The 20000-nt window shown below is 48.0% G+C and overlaps 2 protein-coding genes across 2 annotated transcripts in view; one reads left to right on the top strand and one right to left on the bottom strand.

Annotated features, from left to right (window-relative positions):
• tmem59l (transmembrane protein 59-like) overlaps positions 1-1287 on the bottom strand; it is a 7333-nt gene extending 6046 nt beyond the window's left edge. Inside the window, exon 1 of the mRNA XM_067230578.1 lies at positions 956-1287. Coding sequence (XP_067086679.1) covers positions 956-1120 — 165 coding nt within the window. The 5' untranslated portion in view covers positions 1121-1287. The remainder of the gene's footprint in view (positions 1-955) is intronic.
• Positions 1288-2196: 909 nt separating this feature from the next.
• On the top strand, positions 2197-5213 carry sec22bb (SEC22 homolog B, vesicle trafficking protein b). The gene is made up of 5 exons (XM_067230579.1): positions 2197-2377; positions 3133-3242; positions 3365-3525; positions 3898-4044; positions 4233-5213. Exons 1-5 carry the CDS (start codon positions 2303-2305, stop codon positions 4385-4387), a joined length of 648 nt encoding a protein of 215 aa, XP_067086680.1. The 5' UTR covers positions 2197-2302; the 3' UTR covers positions 4388-5213.
• The last annotated feature ends 14787 nt before the right edge of the window (positions 5214-20000 follow it).

The following is a 20000-nucleotide window of genomic DNA, read 5'->3' as shown; positions in this document are numbered from 1 at the left end:
CGCTTTACAGCCTTTTTTACTGTGTTCTGCATTCCCTTTCACTGGGGCTGCTTGTTAATAGCGACGATAATTAAGCGTTATTTGCCTCGCAGTTCACTGTCCGTGTTCATATATAGACTGGTCTATAAACCTGGCATGTACCGGGGGGCGACGACCGAGGGACAATATAAAGTATTACACGCGCATCATCACTAAATGAAAACACATGGTTTCCGTTTAATGGTGCAACGTCTGTGATGAGGCGAACTGGGTTTTGTTTATTAGACTGCGGTTACGATCTGATTTGCTGCTCCGCATCGCCACGCCGTATTATTCCCACCTGGAGTCTGCGAGGAGCAGGAGGGGTGATGGCGGTGGAGGAGGAGGAGGAGGAGGAGGAAGAAATGAAACCTGGTTTCTGTTAGGCTATCTGGGACGAGTGACTCGATCACAGCAGAGAATCCTCACAGTAAAGATTAATGCGTCGGTACGCTTTCATTTATGTAGCCTAATAAATATACCGCATAGCCTACTGTAAATGTGTTTTAGTATCGTTGGAAAGAGAATACACCAATATCATAATTTTAATTTCAGCAGAATAACACTTAGATATGTTTTTTTGAAGGGTTGTCTAAATACCCAGGTTTCAACATGAATATTGAACATAATTTACACAAAAGCAAAGCGCTCATCTCGTGTGCAGGTGTGCTGTGAAATGCTCCGGAGGACGATGCGTCACGAGACCAGATCTTCGGCCTGATTGTGCAGAGATGATATCAGAGACTGTCTGAGGATGCCGTTCAGTTTGACAAAGCGCTGCCAGAGGCTGTATCACGATTAACTGTGTTTCACGATTCCATGGATCACCATTAACCAAACATATCCTATAGATAATCGATTAGCTCCTTAAGGACTGCATTGAATCCCGTCGGATCGATAACCATGTAACCAAAAAGATAGACAACCGACCACTTACTTTAGCGGGGCTTTTGTTTTTGACGGTAATCTGGCATTGCTTCTTGCAGTAATTGATGTCACCGAGCTGGTTGTCAAACATATCTGAGGAGGCGGCCACGAACCCCGCCAGGAGCAGCGAGGCGAGAGCGGAGAGACCGCACGCCCTGCTGCCGCACGGAAACATCTCAAAGCCGGATCGGTGATCACAACAGCCTCGGCGTGCACTAGCCGATCGGTAATCTGGATGTCGCCTTGCTGGATGTTGCTACAACCCCGATTCCTCTGTCGGCTTTGGTAATCTTGGGCTATGCTCTGTTCGAAGTGTCGTCACCGGTAGCATCACAACGCACGGTCCCCTCCTCCCCTCCTCGCCTCTTCCCCTCCTCCCCTCCTCGCCTCTTCCCCTCCTCGCCTCCTCCCCTCCTCCCACTCCTCCCCTCCTCCCACTCCTCCGCTTCTGTCATTAAACAGCAATGCAGCTCGAGCACTCCTGAACAGGCTATATTTACAGAATACATCCATATTATTCTCGTGCCTCTGTCATCATTACTTACATCCATACCATGACAGGCTGTCACCTCTGCTGTTCAGGAGGGTGAACAATTTGGGGAATATATATTTTTTCGAAAATGTTTTCTAAAAGAAGTTTAAAAAAAAGATAAAAAGGTTGTATCATTGATGAATACTTGATGAGGACTCTACTATATCACCTCTGGATAAGAGCGTCTGCTAAATGACTAAATGTATATTCTACTGTACTCTATTGTATGTAGATTGAATCTACTCTGTCTAAGCCTCTCTCCTCTCATTTCACTGTGTGTGAAAACAAGTTTCAGAAGGTTTGACAATGGTTTGACAAACAGTTTTTTAAGGTTTAAAAAATATTTTCGAAAAAAGTTTCAAAAGGTTTAAAAAATATTGTCGAAAAAAATTGGGGGAAAAAAATTCGAAAGGTTCTAACTATATTTTTTATGAGGACTATACTATATATGTACTCTATCGTGCTCTGCTTTACTCTACTCTGTTTTAGGCTTCTCTGTTCTCCTACTCTTCTCTCCTATCCTTTCACTGTGTGTTTGGAAAAAAAGTTTCGTCCATGAAGAATATTTGTAATGTTAGGCCAATTGGTGTAGCTTCTCTAAATTAATTGATGTGTGGAAAAGAAATATTTACAGAACCAAGTAGCAAGTATGCTAACGGACACATTTGAGCGACGCACCGCCAGAACAGGCGCTTCCGGCCAGCTCAGCGCGTCGTCAGTACTGTTGTGTTGTCAGTCGTCATTCTCCTGTCTGACAGTTACCTTCAGCTGCATTGCTGTAGCTGGCACCGGTGGCGGAGAACAACACAATATTACTGCTTAAACATGGTGCTCCTTACTATGATCGCGCGGTTGGCGGATGGGTTACCGCTGGCTGCTTCGATGCAAGAAGACGAACAGGTTAAATTCCACATACGTTTTTAATGTGTAGTTAACTAAGAGTGAAATCTAGTTTGGCTAGCTAATCTAAGCCTGTCAACCAGCCCTATGTGTGCTATCCAGCTAATGTAGCTAATATCGATGCACCTAAACAATAGCAAATATCGTGACAGCTAGCTAATCTCGCTGTGGACTAGACTGGCTGTATGACATGTAACAAAATGAATGGAAGTGTATCGTGCAAACAATGTTGCTGGTAGCACCACTGAGACTATTAGCCATTTCCCTACTCTCTCTAGATAACCAGCTTTGAACCCTCAGAAGGCCAACGGAGATCGCTTTTCTCCAGCTGTGTCAGAGTTCTTGAGATGAGGCGAGCCGTGCTCGGCGCTGGGTCGTTAAAGACACTGCGACACAGACGTCGAATAAGCCACTGCGGGTTTCATTTGATCTAGATCTAGATTAGAGGTTAGATACACGGAGGTTTTTTAACAGGCTGGCGGCGCATGACTGCATGCTATTGTCTAGTAGGCGTTGTTTTCAGCTGCTGTAAAGACTGTTAACATGTCTCCCTCTCTCTCTTGCCTGCTCTCCTGAAGGGAAGTGAAAAGGTTGGTTACCTGTTCGCTCTGCACAGGCTCCCAAACAAACTACTCTGGTGTATCAAACTTGGGTACAGCAGAGAAAAGCTTGTAACTTTGTAGTGTTAAAATGTTCTTGCGTGTGCGTGTAACACTGTCCTCCGTGTGTGTGTGTGTGTGTGTGTGTGTGTGTAGCTGGGTAGGGACCTGCATCAGTACCAGAGCCAGGCCAAGCAGCTGTTTAGGAAGCTGAATGAGCAGAGTCCCACACGCTGTACCCTGGAGGCTGGAGCCATGGCCTTCCAGTGAGTCTACCACACACACACACACACACACACACACACACACACACACACACACACACACACACACACACACACACACACACAGGACAGTGTTACACACTTAATACTGATCTGTCCTGCAGCTATGTGATAGAGAAGGGTGTGTGCTACCTGGTGCTGTGTGAGGCCGGCTTCCCCAAGAAGCTGGCGTTCGCCTACCTGGAGGACCTGCAGGCAGAGTTCCACGAGCAACACGGCAAGAAGGTCCCCTCTGTCTCCAGACCCTACTCCTTCATCGAGTTTGGTGAGCTGCCCAAGCTAACTGGCTACCAACTGCCCAGCTTACTGGCTATCAACTGCCTAGCTTACTAGCTATCAACTGCCTAGCTTACTAGCTATCAACTGCCTAGCTTACTAGCTATCAACTGCTTAGCTTACTAGCTATCAACTGCCTAGCTTACTAGCTATCAACTGCTTAGCTTACTAGCTCTCAACTGCCTAGCTTACTAGCTCTCAACTGCCTAGCTTACTAGCTATCAACCGCCTAGCTTACTAGCTATCAACCGCCTAGCCATCTACTAACCTAGCTATTTACTAAAAAAGTGAGCATAGCGAACGCCTTAGGGAGCAGCTAGCTAGCATAACCGGAGCTCCTGTAACATGTGTCCCTCCCCAGACACATACATCCAGAAGACTAAGAAGTCGTACATCGACAGCCGCGCCAGGAGGAACCTGGGCAACATCAACACAGAGCTGCAGGATGTGCAGAGGATCATGGTGGCCAACATAGAGGAGGTGCTGCAGAGAGGAGAGGCTCTGTCTGGTAACTACCTTACTAATATCCCTGTCTGGTGTCTACCTTACTAATATCCCTGTCTGGTGTCTACCTTACTAATATCCCTGTCTGGTGTCTACCTTACTAATATCCCTGTCTGGTGTCTACCCAACTACCTTACTAATATCTCTGTCTGGTGCCCCCCCCCCCCCCCCCCCCCCCCCCCCCCCCCACAGCTCTGGACTCTAAGGCCAGTAACCTGTCCAGTCTGTCTAAGAAGTACCGCAGCGACGCCAAGTACCTGAACACGCGCTCCACCTACGCTAAGCTGGCGGCCGGAGGAGTGTTCTTCATCATGCTCATCGTGTACGTCCGCTTCTGGTGGCTCTGAGCAGAAGAGGAGGAAGGCCCTGTCTTACATTCTGTCATCCTCCCTTCCCCCTCCCTCCTTCCTGGAGGACGTCTCTGGTACATGACAGGGTGGGTGTTGTCACGTCTTCAGCCCATCTTGTCACAGCGCATCAGTGATTACCCCCACGGTAGCACAGCCGGGTTACATTAACTACCACAGAACCACATAGCAACACCCGTAGGAACAGCTGTGTGCAGTTGCAGGGTAGTTAATGTAACCTGTGATGTCGCCCCGGGAAGGAAGGAGGAGGGAAGGGATCTAGGAAAGGACAGAGGAGAGGAGAAATATTCTTAGGTGGCAGTGGATGATGAGAAGGGTTCATTTGTTTTACTCGTTTTAATATCGCGTCCCTCCGTTCTGAACACTGTAGTTGAAACACAACATTATTTTCCCTCTCTCTCTCCATCTCTGTCATGTTATATTTACACACCTGATGTTGTAACAACCAGAACACACTGGTCCTATAGCGGTTAATTTAGGGGAGTGAGTGTGTGTGCCTGCGTATGTGTGTGTGTGTAGCAATCATATGATTAAACACATTAGACTGAGCGTGTGACTGTGTGAAAATGAACAAGTGTTTCCTGTGTACAGTGATACCAGTTCCTGTATGATAACTGTTCTACGCTCACATTTATCACATCTGCAGTCTAAGATCCCATCACACATCCTTAGCCAGGACAGACATCAGACTCACTATCATGGTTTGGAGGTGTGGCCTCCAGAACTGCATCATGTGTCAGTCCCATAGCACTGGGAGGAGGCTGGTGTTAGGGGGAGGAGTCAGATGTTAGTGGGAGGGGTCAGATGTTAGTGGGAGGGGTCAGGTGTTGGTGGGAGGGGTCAGGTGTTAGTGGGAGGGGTCAGGTGTTAGTGGGAGGGGTCAGGTGTTAGTGGGAGGGGTCAGGTGTTAGTGGGAGGGGTCTGGTGATGCAGGATTAGCCCACATATCAACACACGGTGAAACAAGCCAGACCACCAGATATCCTTCCCCAGAGGTCTGTATCCCACACACACACACCTCTCTCTCCAGAGTGTGTCTCCCAGGGGTGTCCTGCTGTCATGTACCAGGTGCACACAGGTGGAGACCTGACGTAAAGAGCCCTGAAGATTGCAGAAGAGCGAGGGCCAGGTGTGGACCAGGCAGCGCACAGTTAATGCTTGTTTAGCTCCAGTCTGCTTCCTCTCCCTTGATGAATAAATCTGATTTGCACATTTTGCTCCAGTGTTGGTTTGTCAGAGAGCCTTGCTGGTGGAACAGTGATGACCCTCTGAGCGGGTCGGACGCAGTCCTGGACTTCAGACGAGAGACGTGGAAGGGTTGGGCCTCACTGCGGGGTCAAAGGTCATGGCTCTGTGTTCAGGGAAGCAGGGTGGATTCAGCTTGATCAGAACCATAAAGGGTACTGCTAAGCACCTCTCATGTTATTCATGGGTGTAGTTAACATTGGGAACAATAATTAGCTATTTTTCATTTAACAGACACTTTTATTCAAATGATGTATGGCCACAAAATATTTGAAGTACAGCAGGAGTAGAGTTCAAAGAGAATTTTGTGGTTCAGAATCGGAACTGTGGATTAAATTGCGTAACTTTAAACATTTTACATACGCAGGTTTTTAGTTGATAGTAGTTGTAGTTTTTAGTTGTAGTACTGTCGGACACCAGGGGGCGCTGTTTGCTTTGTTGAGGAGAGTTTCATTGCAAGACCTCCAGATCAGAGGTCTGTATTGACAGCGTAGATCATGTCTGGTTAAACATTGGCTTGTCTGTGTATACGTGTATGTTTCAGGGCAGCGATGGACCGTAAAGTACACAGAAAACATGTTCCTGCTGAACCCCAGCCAGGGCGACCAGGCGTGTGGTAGAAGGTTGAGATGTACCTAGACACCATCACTGTCTGGTGTCCTTGGGCTGTGTGTGACTCTATCCCAGCTATTCCCGACCTATTTCCACTTTGCGGCCCACTTGCATAGATCAAATATTTTTGCGGCCGTCCAACACATACGTTCACAAATTGGCATTTTGGTCAAGATGAATGAAAGGCAAAATGTAATTGAAACATTTTTAAGAATCATTTAACAGTACATATAAATGTTTTGATATTTATTCATTTTTTCATACTTAAGTTTTCATTGGTTTGGCGACCCACCTGCATCACCCTAGCACACCACAGGGTGGGAGTCACTGCTCTGTCCTTCTCTCTTCCTCTCCTCTCTCTCTTCCTCTCTCTCTCTCTCTCCTCTCTCTCTCTTCTCTCTCTTCCTCTCTCTCTCTTCCTCTCTCTCTCTCTTCCTCTCTCTTCCTCTCTCTCTCTCTTCCTCTCTCTCTCTCTTCCTCTCTCTTCCTCTCTCTCTCTCTTCCTCTCTCTCTCTTCCTCTCTCTCTCTCTTCCTCTCTCTCTCTCTTCCTCTCTCTTCCTCTCTCTCTCTTCCTCTCTCTCTTTTCCTATCTCTCTCTCTTCCTCTTTCTTCCTCTCTCTCTCTTCCTCTCTCTCTCTCTTCCTCTCTCTCTCTCTTCCTCTCTCTCTCGCTCTCTCTTAGTCTCTCTCTCTCTCTCTCGCTCTCTCTTGCTCTCTCTCTCCTCCCTTCTCTCTTTCTCTCTCTCTCTCTTCTCTCTCTCTCTCTCTTCTCTCTCTCTCTCTCTCTCTCTCACACTTTCTTTGCCCAGGCCACTGTTCAAAAAGGTTTTTATTGGCATGAATTACATTTGTAAGTAATACCATAATTGTTAACATTAAAATCTGAATTATAACTCTGACTCCTCTCACTATGCTGTAGTCATGTTCTAAACGGTAGCTGCAGTCTCCCTGCTGGTATGGCCCAAACAGGAAGTGGTTACTGCTGAAGAGGGAAGTGGTCCGATGTAGCCAGCATGCTGCCAGGGCACATGGTGACCTCCTCACCTCCACACAGGGGGGGGGGGGGGGGAGGAGGAGGAGAGAGGGGAAGACTGTGTTAGTCTGCCCTGTTTGGGCATGTGTATTTAACAAACACTTAAAAAAAAACACTTCAGTGTAAAATAGTAGATAGATTATTACATGTATGGTTCACATTTGAAGGAGCTTGAATGAATTCCATGATGCTTCTGTGTTTTGTGTTTCATCAGAATAGATGTCAGTCGCTGTACTTTACTTAACACAATAACATCTCTCAACACTCACTTTCTCTGTTTGCTCTTTCTCTCTTTAGATAACTAGATAACCCAACCACAGATAATTAGATAATCCCAACCCTAGATAAGCCTTACACTAGAAAACAAGATAGCAAATTTGCATTTTATTTTTTCGGAAAATATTGTTTCAACTTTTCAAAACTTTTTTTTTGGAAAACGTTTTTTGAAAATATGTTTTAAACCTTTCAAACGTTTTTTTCACATGGCAAGTGAAAGGAGAGGAGGAGACAAAAAAAAGTTTCATTGTTGAGTACTTGATGAGGACTCTTCTACTGTACTCTGCTCTCTCCTCCTCTCTCCTCCTCTCTCCTCCTTTATCCTCTTTCCTCCTCTCCTCCTCTTTTCACTTCACGTGTGAGAGGAGAGGAAGAGAGGAGGGAGAGAGAGAGAGAGTAGAGAGAGGAGGAGAGGAGGGAGAGAGAGAGTAGAAGAGGAGGAGGGAGAGAGAGAGAGAGAGAGAGTAGAAGAGAGGAGGAGAGGAGGGAGAGAGAGAGAGGCAAAGAGAGAGAGGGGGAGAGAGAGAGTAGAAGAGAGGAAAGGAGAGAGAGAGAGTAGAAGAGAGGAAGAGAGGAGGGAGAGAGAGGGAGAGAGAGAGTAGAAGAGAGGAGGAGAGGAGGGAGAGAGAGAGAGAGTAGAAAGAGAGGAGGAGAGGAGGGAGAGAGAGAGAGAGTAGCAGAGAGGAGGGAGAGAGAGAGAGTAGAAGAGAGGAGGAGAGGAAGGAGAGAGAGAGAGGAGGAGAGGAGGGAGAGAGAGGAGCAGAGAGGAGGAGGTGAGGAGAGGAACTACATATCTACTGCTCCCTCCTGTCCCGCTGGTTACCATGGTAGCGAGGCTGCGTGACAGTCATGTGAAAAGGAAGCTGATTGGATTAAAATACTTCGTGTGATCAGGGGTCAGGAACACTGCACACACACACACTCACACATCCCTCCGCCACACACACTCACACGCACCTTAAAAATGAAATTTTGATAGTGTCATTTTCTGTCATGACAGACCAACACAGTCTGGAACACAAATACTTAAAAACATTTAAAAAGAGATGTTGAAACTTTTGAAAATTCTTCCTGACCACACTGCTACTATTGAAGATCACGAGAGGAAAGAGAGGGAGAGGGTGAGGGAGAGATGATCAGGAGTCTTCATCAGGGACAGGATGTGAAGATGTAGCCCCCCTCCACACACACACAATTTCACACACACACTTTCACACAGACACTCCCACAACACTGTCTCACACCCACACTCACACAGTCACAGCTGCAGCTCTGACTGAGGTGGAGGCTGTTGGGGTCAGAGGTCTTCGCTGGAGGTTAGGTGGCGCCTCAATGCTTACGGTACGAGTGTGTGTGCGTGTTGTGAATGTGTATACGTGTGTGGGAGAGAACGTGAGTGTGTATGTGTGTGAGAGTGTGTGTGGGAGAGTGTGTGTATGAGAGTATGTGTGTGTGTGAGTGTCTCTCCTGGTTCTAACAAACAACATTTCTTCTTGATTGTTGATATAGTGGATCATCATCAGTGCCTACACAAGACAGGTGTGTTGATTTGAGTGGAAGTTCAGGTATTTGGAATGTTGTGTAAGTGTTGAGGGTGTATAAGGTGGCATAAATCAAGTACACCTTAGTTATGGGACTGTAAGAGGGTTATCATTACATTGCTCAATGCTTCCCTGTCACTCCTCACTCACACACACACACACACACACACACACACACACACACACACTCACTCACACACACACACACACACACACACACACACCACACACACACACACACACACACACTCACACTCAACACTCACACTCACACACACACACACTCACACACACACACACACACTCACACACACACACACACACGCGAGTGAGAAGGCACACAGCAGCTGGTCAGCAGAGAGGGTTGTAAAGCGTCCGGCCGAAAGAGGAAGTTAGGGGGCAGAGGTGAGTTATGGCCTTGCATGCACACACACAGGGCCTGGGAACCATGGGCTTCTCACAGGGGGGCCGGGGGGAGCGGGGCACGGAGGCATCATTTCACAGATCATACGTCAGGTCTGGACCTGCCCCACCCCCCTCACCTCCACCTCTCCATCACGCACGGTAAAGGAGACACCTGCCCCCACCTCTGTGACCTGCCTCCAGCGGAGTGCATCACACACACACCAAACACACACACACATTTCTCCCTGCACAATAAAACACACTGCAGATTGTTTACTGTTCCCACAGACTCACAGATACCCTCTCTCCCTCCCCTCTCTCCCTCCCCCTCTCTCCCTCCCCCTCTTTCTCATCCTCTCCACCTCACCCTCTCCCTTTAACCCTCTGAGAAAGAGATGACTAGGAAAGAGAGAGGCGGGTCTGTTGTGGGGTGGTTTGAGCACCAGGTTGGTGGTTGAACCCCTGCCTGTCAGCAACCTGATGTGGAGCAGAGCCCACCTACAGCGAGAGAGATGAACCGTGTTTATTAATAGACCCTATCAGAGAGATGAGGTGGAAGAGAGGGAGGGAGAGGGGGAGAGAAGGGCAGAAGAGGGGGAAAGGGGGAAGATAAGGAAGAGGGGCAGAGAGGGAGAGATGGAGAGAGGGAGGTGTGAATACCTATCATGCCTGCACTGTAACAGCTTGTGAATTTATGATACAATTAACCCCTCACTGGAGACAAGCCAAACGCACTCACACACACACACACACACACACACACACACACTGTATTAACTCTTACTGTCATACACACACACACACCACACATACACACTGTATTAACTCTTACTGTCATACACACACACACACACACACACACCACACATACACACCACTCCTGTTTCTCGGTTTCATTTCTCCTCTTTCTCCCTCTTCCTCCGTTGGGTACTGGTTGGAGTGTGTGTGTGGTGTGTGTGCGTGTGTATGAGTTAGTGAGTGAGTGTGTGTGTGGTGTGTGTGTTTGTTTATGTATTCATCAAGAGTCTCAGAGCAGCAGAACACTGGGCCCTGGTCTGGTTCTCCACAAGCTTCCATGTTCTCCAGAAGGTTCTATGCAGGGTGCTGGTTGTAAACATAATGCTCTCACTGCGCTTTTCCCACACTGGTGTTATAAATAGAGTGTGTGTGAGTGTGTGTGTGTGAGTGTGTGTGTGAGTGTGTGAGGGCTAGCATCTTGAGGGAGGGATCTTCATCCACCAGATCAACTTTCAGAACATGCACACTACCCCTCTCCTCCACCTCCCCTCCTCATCTCCTCTCCTCCTCCTCATGTCCCTGTCTGCATATCTGCATGTCCCCACATAACCCTTTCACCCAACTCTAACCCCCCTCTGTGCCCCCCCCCCCCTGTGTCCTTTCACCCCTGGTCTCTATGGAGACTATCATAGACCTGCGACAGCATGTTGCCACACAGATCTTACATTTACATTTTACATTTAGTCATTTAGCAGACGCTCTTATCCAGAGCGACTTACAGTAAGTACAGGGACATTCCCCCGAGGCAAGTAGGGTGAAGTGTCTTGCCCAAGGACACTGGCACACTGATCAAACTGGCAACCTTCAGATTACTAGCCCGATTCCCTCACCGCTCAGCCACCTGACTCCCTAGATCTTGACATGCTATGAGACTGCCCTCAAACACAGACCCTGTGTGTGTGAGTGTGTGTGTGTGAGTGTGTGAGTGTGTGTGTGTGTGTGAGCGTGTGTGTGAGCGTGTGTGTGTGAGCGTGTGTGTGTGTGAGCGTGTGTGCGTGAGCGTGTGTGTGTGAGCGTGTGTGCGTGAGCGTGTGTGTGTTGACATTTGGTTCAGGTAACCACTACTTAGCAGCATGACCCTCTGACTGGCTCAAGTCCTCAACCTGCTGCGGGTCCTGAGGAAGTCTCCACAGGGTGACAAGGGGGCAGATCATCTACCCTAAATATACCCCCTGCTTAAATACCCCCCTAAATATACCCTCTACTTCCTGTGGTCCAGATCCTCTTTCCCTGGCAGAGATACCAGCATCCATGGACCCTGCTTCCGTGAGGGTGTGAGAGGTTGAGGGAGAGTAGATGGTGATGGAGGGTAGAGGGTGAGGAAGGGTGAGGGAGGGGAGAAGGTGATGGAGGGTAGAGGGTGAGGAAGGGTGAGGGAGGGGAGAAGGTGATGGAGGGTAGAGGGTGAGGAAGAGTGAGGGAGGGGAGAAGGTGAGAGAGGGGCTCAGGACACCAAACCACAAACACAACCTGTCGACACATGGCCATGAGACGTGTTCCCACGGGCAGGGAGGGCAGGGAGGGCAGGGAGGGGGGGGGCAGGGAGGGAGGACAGGGGGGAGGGAGGGCAGGGAGAGGGGCACAGTCATCCAGAGACTATCACTCTTCTCCAGTCTCATCAGTTTATCTTGGTCTGCCCCCGACACCCCCAGTCAGGCCATAAATCTGCCCCCCCTGACAGCCGAGGTCACCCCCCACTGCACCCCCCCCCCCCCCCAGTAAACCAGCCAGTAAAGAAAGACCCATGCCCTCCTCCTCTCGCCACATCATCAGTGACCTCACAGTGAATACAGTCCCCCAGCAGCGACGTCCTGGAATGATTCATGTAGCATTGGGGTTAGCATCAGCTCCATGACGCAGTAGAGCCAGTCTGGATCATCAAGACCCGCTCCCTCTCCCGCCCTGTCACCTCCGTCCACCTGCTCTGAGGGAGGGCGCTAACACTGCTACTGCTACTGCAGGAAGACAGACAGTAAACTGCCAGCCAGCCAGCCAGCCAGTAAACTAGTCAGTGTCATCATGAACGCGTGTAGGTCATGAACGCGTGTAGGTGAGTGCACTTGCGTGCGTCTCACAGAGTTCAGTTCTAACAAATCTGAGGCTACAGTACACGGCATCTTCCCTCACACACACACCCTCACACACACACCTTCACACACACACCCTCACACACACACCCTCACACACACACCCTCACACCCTCACACACACACCTTCACACACACACCCTCACACACACACCCTCACACACACACCCTCACACCCTTACACTGCAGCTGAGTGTGTACAACTAAGATAATTCCTTGCCTAAAGAGGTGTCATAACTAATGTGTATTGTGGTTTATTGTTATATTGTAGCCTGGATGATGGTAATAAATCGTTGGGCTTGTTCACTCAGCAAACGTAATTTGAATGATAAAAATATGTTGTTGATAAGGGAGGTTTACAGCAGGGTCTGTGCTGGGCTGTTGTCAGACAAAGTTGTGCAGTTTGCAGGTTCAATACCGCCCTGTATAATACTGTATTCCTTTAGCTTTTATTTCTGCAGTCCAGGGCAACCTGTGACTTCTTCACCTGCAGTCAAGTGCTCTAACCACTAAGCTGTACCCTCCGCCCCACCTGCATGCTGCTTTGGATTGGAAAAGGAATTTGCTTAATAAGCACATAATTATTCTTAAAACCATTTGGTTTACTGATGATGTTAGCTGATGTTTGCATCATCCTTTGGCTGGGTGCATTTAGCCTGCAGTTACAGCAAAAACAATGTAGCAAACGTTTTGTTTGTTTATCTTGATTTACTCAAACACCCCCCCCCCCACACACACACACACTCCCTCCTCACACACACACACACACACACACACACTACCCCTCACACACAAGCACTCCCCCCTCCACACACCTCCCACACACGAACACACACACTCCCCAACAAACACACACAAACATTGATGGGGAGTGATGGTCAGTGGATTGTTGTTAATGGCATGTAAACTTTCTTCAAAACAACAGAGACCGTAATGGGTTACTTTATTAGAGTAATCACCTGAGTCATTCAGTCCAGAAACCTGGAAGCAAGGGGGTTCCGAGGTGCCAAAACACAACAGTACCAGAGATAAGTCACGTTTCCTGACATAACTTTGATAGTCGTATGAAAATTGTAGGCGTTAAAAGGCAGAACGGAAAAACGTCAATACGGGGAAAGACAGAATCACGACGGCTTCATTTTGAGTCATTTGAAGCCTTGAGAAGTAGCTACTAACTGAGAGAAAATTCCTCCGCCCGCGGAGGACCAAAACTGCTAAAGTCGAAAAAAGATTCTGGCAGTTATGTAATGACAAACTTTTAAATATCCTCAAGGATAAGTATGCAATGTTATACATTCATGGATCTTTTTTGTGAATCTTTAATGTGTAGATTAGTGTACGAGTGACGAGTCTATGTGGTAGATATCAGTTAGGTCCTTCTCTGATTTACGCGGAAGAATATATCGTCTGAGTGAATGCAGTGAGTGACGGGGGAGCGACGAGGAGAACTTTTTGTGCTGCGCTGTAGTTTTCTAAAGAAAAAAACATAACGAATTAGCTTTTAATCTTGTGACAGATTATTGTATTTCGAAGAGAATTGGTAGATTGTGGTTTAGCGCCCCATCTACTTGTAATTTTACTGTCTGCGAGACTTTTTGGAACTCTTTGAAAACTTTGATAACGAAAACGGGGAGAGCTCAGCCTCGCGCTGGCGACTCTATGTGGATTTTACAGAAATGGGCCAAATTCCCGGTTTCTCTTCGGGCAAAGTCGTAGTCTTCGTTGTGTGCTGCATTCGAATATCCTTTGGTAGTCTGGGAAAACACTTCAAAACTTTTAAACAACACTTCATACACAATGTTTCACCATCAAAGCGCAACTTTTGCTGGCACTGTGGGAAGCGTCTGTACGCACGCCTCGTAAGCGTGATTACTTTACCGCTTGACAGCGGGATTTTACTAAACTCGATCACAAGTAACCAACTCATTAACATCCCCGCCTAGCTACTTGTTTGCAAGAGTGTAAAGTGTTACTTTTTTGTTTAGAAGTTGAGTTGTTAGGTTAGCAGCAAGGCGATTTGTTAGGCTGTAGCCTACATTGCTCTGCACAGTTAAGGTCACCTCAGGTGTTTTGCAAACAACTGCGCAAGTATTTGTTAGGTTTTGTTGAAATACATTGTTGTCCAATGTTGCTGTTGTGCTGGTTGTGGAGACAAGCATGACCGTGTGCTCGTGGGGCCGTTTAGATTAAGCAGGTTGGATTTCGAGGTGTCGCGCACCTCTGTCCAGATGTGACCCAGCGCTCGCGCAGGCTGCTCTGCTAGAGGAATTCAAAATGGACACTTTACCAAAAGTCTGTAGTTTACCGAAGCTAGCGCTGTTATATCGCTAACAAAAACACATGACACGAAGGGAGACTGTTTTGCTTCATCAAGCACCTCTGCTTGTTATGTGGTTTGTGATGAATGTGATGATTGGACGTTTTTAACGTCGAAACTATAAACAGATTGATTTATTTGGGCGTGAGGTTTTGATGCTTTAAGCAGATTGGTTGGTTGCGTGGGCCCTCGTATGTAACGGCAGCTGTGATATAACTATTACAGCACTACAACTTCAGGGGGACGTTAGTTGTAGAGAAATGACTACTACCACATCCCAATACTAATGATAATAACAACATACCATTCATGGGTGTTTATGTAACTCAACGGAGAGTACAGCCTGTCACTGACAACTTGTCTGATCCTCATAATCTTCATCACCTCTTCTCAATTAACTTGTAGAAATATCTTAATACAAATACTAAAGTAGCCTATAACAATATATACAACAGTATATAGAAGCAAGGTATGCAAAAGCATATTTAACTAACATATAGCCTATATAAGTGAGGCATGTGTAATTCGGTCAGTGTGGAAAGCGCGAGGCTGCGGTAGCTTCCGACTGAGACCTAACGGCAGATAACTTGATACAAACTCGGCTGTTGTCTGGAGAAGGTCAGCATGTGACGTGACCGGAGCGGCTTTCTCATGTTCCCCTGGTGCCCCGCGCGGCTAGCAAGCGGAGAGGAGCGGTACAATAGCAGGACAACAGCAACTTTCTGCGGAGTGAAGAGAAGAACAGACAGGAATGCTGCTGTGCTGCTACACATCCTTTCTACCAGTCTGTGTCTCTGTCTGTCTGTCTGTCTGTCTCCCTCTCTCTCTCTCTCTCTCTCTCTCTCTCTCTCTCTCTCTCTCTCGCTCTCTCTCTCTCTCTCTCATCTCTCTCTCTCTCTCTCTCTCCCTCTCTCTCTCTCTCTCTCTCTCTCTCTCTCTCTCTCTCTCTCTCTCCTCTCTCTCTCTCTCTCTCCTTGCTCTCCTCTGGTTCCCCACCGGTGCTTGTGGTGCAGGTGACGGAGGTGTTGTGGGTGTGTATCAGGTGTCTCCCTGTGGCCCTGGCTCTCTGCTCACTGGCACACGACACAACACTGCTCCCTGGGTGAGGCCGGGGGGAGAGAGTGTGTGTGTGTGTGTGTGTGTGTGAGTAAGGGACAGAATGAGAAAGAAGTAGTGTGTGTGTGTCTGGCTGTGTGGGTAAAGCATGTGTGTGTATGTGTGTGTGTGTGTGTGTGTGGCTGGCTGGCTTGGGTAGAAGTGTGTGTGGTTGTCTAGAAGCGTGTCTTGGTGTGAAATGTGCAGCCTGGCGCTCCTCCTCACTCAAACACAAACCTCTTGTTTAAATGACCTGCCCACCACCCTGCATTACTGACCACACACACACACTCTCTGCCCACTGTTCAGCATTACTGAGAACACACGCCTCCTCCTACAGTCTCCCTGCTCCCCACACACACACACAGACACACCACACACACACAGACACACACACACACACACACACACACACACAGAGATACACACACTCGTGCAGGCGTGAACCTGGTCTGACCCGGAGAGAGTGGGAGGAGAAACAGCATGGACTGTGTGTGTGTGTGTATCTGGTTTGTGTGTGTTTGGATCTGAGTAGTGTGTGTCTGCATCTAGAAAGTGAGTGTGTGTGATTAGTGTGTGTGTGTGTGGGGGGGGGCAGGGTGGTAAATAGTTGATCTGAGGCAGAACTGTTGGAGGTCGGCGGGTAAGGGGTCCAGATGTTATCACTAAGCGTAGAGAGGTGTGTGTGTGGTGTGTGTGTGGTGTGTGGTGTGTGTGTGTAGTGTGTGTGTGTGTGTGGTGTGTGTGTGTGGTGTGTGTGTAGTGTGTGTTATGTGGAGCCTATGTCCTAAGAGCCTACGTTCCTAGGTAGTCTGCTATCAGAGCTGGGTGGCATAGAGAGAAATAAGGAGGGTGAGAAGAGAGATGGAGAGACAGAGCGAGAGAAGGAGAGCAGGTATAGAGACAGAGAGAGAAGGAGAGCAGGGGGGGGAGAGAGAGAGAGAGAGAGAAGGAGGGCAGGAGAGAGAGAGAGAGAGAGAGAGAGAGAGAGAAGGAGAGCAGGGGAGAGACAGAGAGAGAGAGAGAGAGAGAGAGAGAGAGAGAGAGAGAAAGGAGGAGAGAAGGGGAGAGAGAGAGAGAGGTTGAGAAGAGAAGGCTGGGACCAAGGTTGGGGAATTAGAGGCTGCAATTTGTGTGTGCTGTGTGTGTGTGTGCTGTGTGTGTGTGTGTATGCACTGTTGGCCAGGTTAGCAAATTAACAGGGAATTAGGATGTTGTGCATTCCTGGCACCGCTAAGTAATCCTGGGGAGAGCAGGGGCTGCCTGCCACCCACACACACAATACACACACAGCTCTATGTACACAGCTTTAGACCAGGCTTGTTAACTCCCCCTCTAATTACACAGGTCATCCTCTCTCTCTCTTGCTCTCTCTCTCTCTCTCTCTCTCTCTCTCTCTCTCTCTCTCTCCCTCCTCTCTCCCTCCCTTTCTCCCTTCACCTTGCCCCAGGGCAGGGTCGTTTACTTTAATTGCCCCTGGAAAGGGTCATCTGAGGTAAGTATAATTGAGTTGCCCCTGGCCAGGATATTTTAGTTTAGTTTCTCCAAGCTCAGAAAAGTATTCTCTGTCTCCCATGGAAACAACTTTTCCACTGGATGAGGGCTGAAGCAGGAAACAGGGTTACTTCCTCACTGGCTGTGAACTACTTCCTGTCCTGTGAACAACTTCCAGTTTTGTGAACAACTTCCTGTCCTGTGAACAACTTCCTGTGCTCTCCTCCATGTAGCTGAGCCAGCAGAGAGGTCTGGAGGAAGTCTAGTCAGGAGAGTTTACCACTCTCCTACACTCACTCACACACACACTGCTTGATTGCAGGGGTGAGGGTTGAAGGAGGAGGCCATTCTTAGGTGCCTGGGGCCGGTTGCACAAAACACCTTCAGTTAAGATTTTCCTTAAAATCAGAGTTAAGGTTTCCTTAAAATATAATCGGGCACCCTTAAGTCTTTTCCTTAAGGTTTCCTTGAATGTTCCCTTAAGTATTTAAGGTTTTCTCCTTATCTTGGTCTCATACCATTGGTCTTAAAGCGTTGCACGAAAGCCCTTAGCAAACAAGGTAAGGAAGAAAACCTAAGGTACCTCTGACTTATTCTTTACCGCAACATGGCCGAGTTTATGGAGATGAATGAACCCATCCCACACCTATAGCACTCTGTTAGGCTACTGTGCTGCAGTCTAAACATGAAGGCCCTATCTTGCAACCAGCGCAATTTACTTTGTCAACGACGCAAGTATCACTCCTAGTTTTCACTCGACACAAAGCGGACATTTCTCTCCACAGACACACGTCGGTAAATTAGGGAATGACCTTGCGCTCCCGGGGGCGGTTCAGCGAAAAGAGGAGGCGTGTTCCGTCGCAAACTTCCCTGGTGCTATTTTGCAGTTTCAGAAAAACAATTCCGCCACAGACAGGAAAAACATAGTCTAAAGTCAATGGTGCATTATTCAGATGTTATTTTAAGGGCGCATGCTTGGCCCGTGCACACTGCTGGCGAGGCCAGGGTCTTCTGCCTTCGAAGCGTTACATTGTTTTGATTTATTGTATGGCTGTGTTACATTTCTTTCATGTCTATGATTAAAAGATTTTCATGAGAAATCTCTATGTATGTGAACTTGATTTGTAACAATTGTGGCAATTTCCTCCCACGCCTGTTTAAGAGAAGATCATTTGGGTGTTGCTTCTCCCATCCCAGAATCAGAATCAGAATTTGGTTTATTCGCCATGTATGTTACACAAACACAGAATTTACTGTGGCAGGAAGGTGCAAACAATAAACATATACGGATCTTAAACTAAGTAAAAAAGTAAACTAATTCTAAGAACTAAACAATTAAAAAATATAACAATTAAAAAAATAAAATATATAAAAATAAGACTAAGAATTGAATGAGCAGCATGAGTGGGCAACTTAGTCCAATGAGAAAACTGCTCTGCCTTTCCCAGACAATGTCACTTCTCTATCTGTTACGGCCCTGACTAGAACGTCGGTCTCCTCGGCTGTGAACAGCTCCTGGCGTGCGCCTGGCAAATCCGCCGTTATAATAGCAATCCACCATGGAACAAGCGCTGCTCTTACAGGGAATGTGAGATGATGCTCTGATTGGTTTATTGCACGTTATGCCTTCTTTTCTTCAATTTTTTTCATAGGTCTAGCTAGAGCTAAACTAGAGCTAGTTAGCTCTAGAACGTCAGTGTTCTAGAACGTCAGTTTTCTAGAACGTCAGTGTTCTAGAACGTGCCCCCTATTCTGCCTCTAGTGCTTCTCTTCATCCTCTCCAGATTTGCATTGAAGGAAACTCGCATGAAAGCTGGATTAAATATTTCCCTCTCAAATTACAAGACTCTGTACTGACGAGAGAGAGAGAGAGACAGGCAGGTATACGGAAGTTGAAATGATGTCATTATCACAAATCCCAAACTTCCAACTTTGAAAGAGTTTGTTGTTCATGTGATGTATATCAGTAGCTATGAGTATCACATTGGTTCAGACAGGAATCACTAAACCAAGTTCACCCAGAGGGAGAGAGCTAGAGAGAAGAGAGGGAGGGAGACACAGAAAGGGAGAAGGAGAGGGATAGGCAGAGAGAGGGAGAGAGAGGGAGGAGGGAGAGAGAGGGAGAGGGAGAGGCAGAGAGAGGAAGAGAGGGAGGAGGGAGAGGCAGAGAGGAGGGAGAGGGAGAGGCAGAGAGAGGGAGAGGCAGAGAGAGGGAGAGGTAGAGAGAGGGAGAGGCAGGGAGAGGGAGAGGCAGGAGAGGGAGAGGCAGAGAGAGGGAGAGGGAGGAGGGAGAGACAGAGAGAGGGAGAGACAGAGAGGCAGAGAGAGGAGAGGGAGGAGGGAGAGAGAGGGAGAGGGAGAGGCAGAGAGAGGGAGAGGGAGCTGACTGGTTAAACTAGCTCTTCATACATCTGTCAGCATGATGTCACAGGACCTGAGAGGACTGGGACTCATTACTCTCCCCCTCTCCCCCTCTCCCCCTCTCCCTCTCCTCCTCTCCCCCTCTCCCCCTCTCCCCCTCTCCCTCTCTCTCTCTCTCTCTCTCTCTCTGTCTGTCTGTCTGTCTGTCTGTCTGTCTGTCTCTCCATCTCTCTCTCTCTCTCCCTCTCTCTCTTGTCTCTCTGGGGTAAGTGTCTCTTGTCTCTGTCTCTAGGGGTGGGTCTCAAGGGTGGCAGTGCACAGGCTATGA

This window comes from Osmerus mordax, chromosome 27 (assembly GCF_038355195.1).
Source record: "Osmerus mordax isolate fOsmMor3 chromosome 27, fOsmMor3.pri, whole genome shotgun sequence".
NCBI classification, from domain to species: Eukaryota; Metazoa; Chordata; class Actinopteri; order Osmeriformes; family Osmeridae; genus Osmerus; species Osmerus mordax.
This window is presented reverse-complemented; position numbering and strand designations above follow the sequence as displayed.

Excerpts from the sequence above, each read along its gene's own strand:
- sec22bb (XM_067230579.1), top strand. The coding sequence starts at position 2,303 with ATGGTGCTCCTTACTATGATCGCGCGGTTGGCGGATGGGTTACCGCTG. Across the intron at positions 2,378-3,132 it reads CGATGCAAGAAGACGAACAG|CTGGGTAGGGACCTGCATCA; the intron begins GTTAAATTCCAC and ends GTGTGTGTGTAG. Across the intron at positions 3,526-3,897 it reads CTACTCCTTCATCGAGTTTG|ACACATACATCCAGAAGACT; the intron begins GTGAGCTGCCCA and ends GTCCCTCCCCAG.